The sequence below is a fragment of the Fusarium oxysporum genome, chromosome 2 (assembly GCF_000149955.1).
Source record: "Fusarium oxysporum f. sp. lycopersici 4287 chromosome 2, whole genome shotgun sequence".
Classification (NCBI taxonomy): domain Eukaryota; kingdom Fungi; phylum Ascomycota; class Sordariomycetes; order Hypocreales; family Nectriaceae; genus Fusarium; species Fusarium oxysporum.
This window is the reverse complement of record NC_030987.1, coordinates 5,172,371-5,177,476: the sequence shown is the minus strand read 5'-3', so window position 1 is coordinate 5,177,476 and position 5,106 is coordinate 5,172,371. Positions and strand designations below refer to the sequence as shown.

General features: G+C 44.6%; 1 protein-coding gene across 1 annotated transcript; it reads left to right on the top strand.

The window, feature by feature from the left end:
* Window positions 1–2,543: 2,543 nt before the first annotated feature.
* On the top strand, window positions 2,544–2,829 carry FOXG_22258 (uncharacterized protein; the record flags this gene model as incomplete). The annotated part of the gene is given in 2 exon segments (XM_018402657.1): window positions 2,544–2,629; window positions 2,649–2,829. 2 exon segments carry the CDS (start codon window positions 2,544–2,546, stop codon window positions 2,827–2,829), a joined length of 267 nt encoding a protein of 88 aa, XP_018256539.1.
* Between the last annotated feature and the right edge of the window lie 2,277 nt (window positions 2,830–5,106).

Genomic DNA, 5,106 nt, shown 5'->3' with positions numbered 1-5,106 from the left:
CTTAGTGGAAAGGAAGAGGCTAACTTTAACTGGGCTCTTACTTAATTACGGTCTTTATTTAAAGAGCATAGTATTGGCCTTCCCTCTGTAATACTTACAGATCGTCAGCTGGCTCTTATAAACGCAATCTCCTTATCTACATGCTTCCCTAAGGCTACCTTATTATTATGCATTTGGCATATTAACAAGGCAGTCCTTAGTAACTGTATGCCAGCATTTACAAAGGGTAAAGATCATACAGAGGGAATGGAAGAGTGGAAGGAGTTCTATCATCTATGGCAGGAGATTGCATACTTAAAGTCCGAGGAGACTTATAATAAGAGACTTCTAGAGTTTAAGGAGCGTTATAAGACTAACCATCTTATAGAAGTAGGCTATATTATAATAATATGGCTTAATCCTTATAAAGAGAAGTTTATAAGAGCATAGACTGACTAATAGCTTTACTTTAAATAATATATTACCTTATGCTATAAGGGTATTTATCACTTAGTAAAATCTAAGATAAATAGCTTATAAGCTGATTTCTTTAAGGCCTGGAGGGTTATTAATCGTGTTATCCTTAACTAGCTCTCTAAGTTATAAGCAAACCAAGCAAGGCAGCAGGCAACTATGCCAAATATTTAGGAGTCAGGTATATTATTTAATAATATCCGTGGTTAGGTATTACATAAGGCTATCCTTAAAGTTAAAAGTTAGCAGAAACGACTTTTGCATACGGTGCCTGCTTGTACCGGAGTTTTCTTAAGAACTACTGGCCTGCCTTATGCGCATATAATCTTGCCTATATACAAAAAGGGAGAATGCCTACAGATATCGCATTTTTACTCACACTGGCGTTATCAGCATATAGGAAGCCCTCAACTTATTATCTAGCCTCATCGGCAATTCGATCGCCTGGTGATTCTTCCATCAGCACCACCAATAAGCACACAGAGAGAGCCTTCTTTATTTAAACATGTTAAGAAACAGGCCCAGCAACAGAAGCCTCCCAAATGCTCAGCGTGTAGCAATGGAGGCCCATATAAGAGTTTCTAAGGCATATCCCCTTCGTTATAATAAGCTAAGATTACCTCCTATAACTGCTCCTGCTCCTGCTCCTACGTTTAAGCCTCCTCCTCGAGCGCCTTCACTTAGGCCGCCTGTTCCATTCCCTACTATTACGGCTATAATAACTACAACAACAACTACACAAACAGCAATATATATTGCAACTACCCCTTTGACTTTTTCATTACCACCTTTACAGGCAAGAGAACCAAGCCCTCCTTAGTATGATACTCCTAAGGCTATTTATAATCGTTATAAAGCATCCCGAGAGGCGTGGCGTGCTACCTTGCCTCCACGAGCTAAGAAGGATAATAAGGCATATAGGAAATTAAAAGGTCTGCCTGCAAAATACTCCAAATCCTCAGTTAAATATGCCCTTAATTAGAAGCGAATGAATCGTTAATATGACCTAGGCATTGGTAAAGGGAAACGGGATTAGACTTAAGAGGAGATTTATATATATCTTGACTTTAAAGAGGCTAAAGAGGAGCATGCCGCTCTCAAAGAGCAGATACGGCTTAAAGAGGGGCCTTATCAGGGGCAAAATGGTATATAAGACTGCATTAACACAGCAGTACATACTAGTTAAGCACGGCAGGCATATTTTAATAATTAGAACCCCTATTATAAAATCTAATTAAAGCTAAGGTTGTATTAATTAAGTTTATTATTAGTACTTTTATTGTTATTACCTCGTTTTTGGATTTTTTAATTGCATTAATGCAAGATAACCTTAAATGCGCGCAAAGTAATTAAATAGTACTTTAACCTTTAGTTATTTGCTTCTAGGTGTAAAATACACCTATTAGGGAATAATTTTTAGTTGTTCTTCGAGCTTAGACTTTAGCTTATATAAGGATATTATATGCACAGGGGGATATGCAAAGCCCTTAAGTACACAGGGGGATATGCACGTAACGGTCGCCTACCTAGGTGCCTAAATTATGTCAGTAATCGTCGCCCCGATTGGCCAGCAACGGGTCTGAGGTTGTAATGCTGTTTTCTAATTTTTTTAAAGCACAAGCCAACTAGTTACCGTTTAACAACAATACAAAGTTCTGCCTTATCCTCTGCTATATATAAGGTTTCTTGCTCTATACTATCTGTTTCTGCTTTTCGCCATATTTCTATCATGCCTCTTCTTTTATTTACTAGAGGATTCTTTCCTATCTTAACAACTTAGGCTTCGATGCATTCATCCTCCGCCTTACTCTAATGCAAATACGCCATCATCTCTTCTCTTATCTATTCTCTTAATCCTATTGACGTGATACAGCGCTTAGACATTTATTTGTAGTCCAGGCACTACTCATAGCTCTGCTTATCATACCTAAGTAGAAGCCCTATTGCCCTGCGATATTGCTGATTTGTTTTAATGCTGCCAGCCGGCTGCGCCGCATACTACGCACTTCTTGCAGCGACATATCTTTCATATATGGCTTCTGGCGAGTCATACCTCAGTAGTGGTTGCAAAGGAAGGTTACGCGAATCGGATGGCTCGTGATTTAGATATTCTTCGCCAGAAGGGCCTGACACAGTTCCAACGGGACAGTCTGGGACGACAGAATGTTGAGGAGCTGTAAGCGAAATTTGTACAGTATATGTGAGGTCGACCAGATTGACGAGCTCTGGAGTGACCGCAACCACATTCACCAGACTGTGCATGACCTTGGCAAGTTGGGGGATCGATTACAGGGCTGGAACAAGCACCAGATGGATGCCGTTCAAAACCCTAACACATCACTTGAGGCGGTACCAGCAGGAAGCAGAGAAGATTAAAATGCCCTGAAGTCTCGTCACTCTAAAGGCATTGAGGATGAAGATGAGGGAATCCAGAATCACTTGGGCCTTTTGGTTGACTATCTCAAAACCACATTTCGCTCTACTGAGGAGCATCTGTCTACCCTCTTTGTAAAGTACGAAATTGTTGAATATGTGCTGGAAGAACTGACGGTTCCCCACTCAACTTCGGGATTCAAATTAAGGTTTGGAGTCCTAAACTTAGATTATAGGATTTTTGTCAGATTTTCAGGTGCAAAAAGTTTATTGTGTCCTTTTTTCTCTTGTACTCGAAGGAATTTTTAGATCTTATGTCCTTGAGTGGTCCCTTCTTGGACCTGAGTCCTAGAAAGTCCTAGATGAAAGTCCTACGATCTACATCATTATTCCAGCTCCAAATTCAAGTGAAAGAGGACTTTGACGCGTCTTGATTGGACCGCTGTGTCACGGGCTGGGCTCGGTAGGGCAGGTGAACGGGGAACGCTTCAGGCAGAATACGGTCTATTGCTACGGATAGGCACTGCAGGCAGGTCAGGCTCTATTAACAAGACGTAGCTCGAGGAGCTACGTTCAGGAACTATCTGGTCGGTAAACAAAGTCTCTGCGATAACGTATCGCCACGTGATCCGGATCTACCTTGTTAGTGGTCTAGGGTAGGCCAGTCTGGTCGAGCTGTGACAGTACCCCCCTCTCTTAGCATCGAGCTCTGTCGAGATAGGTCACTGTGGTCCAGGTTTATCGGGATATCTCCTGTGGAAGTTAGCCACAACCTCGGCGGCGTTCTCCACATAGTCTGCGGGGACTTCTGTTGGGTCTGCGTATCCAGCCCATTTCACGGTATACTTCAGTCTAGGACGGCCTCCGCGGCCGCGTCTGTCCCAGCGGGAATCTACGATATCTTCGACTTCCCACTCCTCTACTCCTTCAGCTTCGACAGGCGGCGGCGGGTCTGGATTCTGGCCCGGCAGCGGGTCGGTAGCGGCGGGCTTAAGCAGGTTTGTGTGAAATACCGGGTGTATCTTCATACTGGCAGGCAGTTCCAGTCGGTAGGCGTACGGGGAGATAACCTTCGTGATCTTAAGCGGGCCGATGTTCTTCCAGTCTAGCTTCTTCTGCGGTCTCAATGTCTTGATGTTTCGGGCGTCTAACCAAACGTGATCTCCTTCACGATATTGTCTGGCAGGTCGTCGGTGACGGTTCGCTTGGGTTTCGTAGCGGGCTTGCGCGGCTATACTCTCGGAGCGTAGGTATTCCAGTATCTCATTCATTTTTTGCGCGAACTTCTCAGCGTCTCTTGTGGCAGGTGTTCCTTTGACTGTAATTGTAGGCTCGAAGCCCATCCGCGGGTTGAATCCGTAATTCGCGAAGAACGGGGACATACCGGTCGTCTCAGACTTCAGGGAGTTCGCAGCGAACTCGGCCAGAGGGAGCCATCGGCTCCAGTCATCTTGTAAGTAAGATACATAGGCTCTCAGGTACTGTTCCAATATCGCATTTAAGCGTTCTGTCTGTCCATCGGTCTCGGGGTGATAGGCGGTTGATAGCAGCGAGTTGATTGATAGCTGCTGGGTAAGCTTCTTCCAGAACTCAGCCACAAATTGGGGTCCCCGGTCTGATATAATTGTATGTGGGAGGCCATGTAGCTTCCACACCTCTTTCAGGTAATAACGGGCGGTGTCTTCTGCATCACAGGTCCCTTTACAGGCGATAATATGTCTCATCTTCGTGAGGCGGCAGGCTATAATCAATATGGCGTCGTGTCCTTCGCTGGGCGGCAGGTAGGTGATAAAATCCATTGATATGTGTTGCCAGGCTCGTTCAGGTACCGGTAGGGGCTTTAGGACTCCTTGCCTTGCCTCTCGGGCAGGATTGGCTCTTCGGCAGGTATGACAGTTCTTAACCCATCGTTCAACATATGACAGCATTCCAGGCCAGTAGTAATCGCGGGAGAGTAGATCATAAGTACGGGCGCGGCCTGGGTGACCAGCTATAGGGTGTTCGTGGCTAGCCTTCAGGAGTGCGGTCTTCAGAGGGTCGTAATTCGGAATATAAACGCGGTCTCGGTATAGCAGTCGGTCTTGTATTACTTTGCATTCGGCAAGTGTGATCTTCGGGTGGCGTGGGGCTCCTTCTTCTAGGGCTTGCAGTATCGACTGTAGATCTTCATCGGTCTTATAGGCTTGGTCTAACAGGCGGCTAATGTCTTCTGGTAGCTCTAAGAGAAAGATGGAGTTCTCTAATGGAAATGAAACCTTGTTGATGAGATTGTCGAGATGA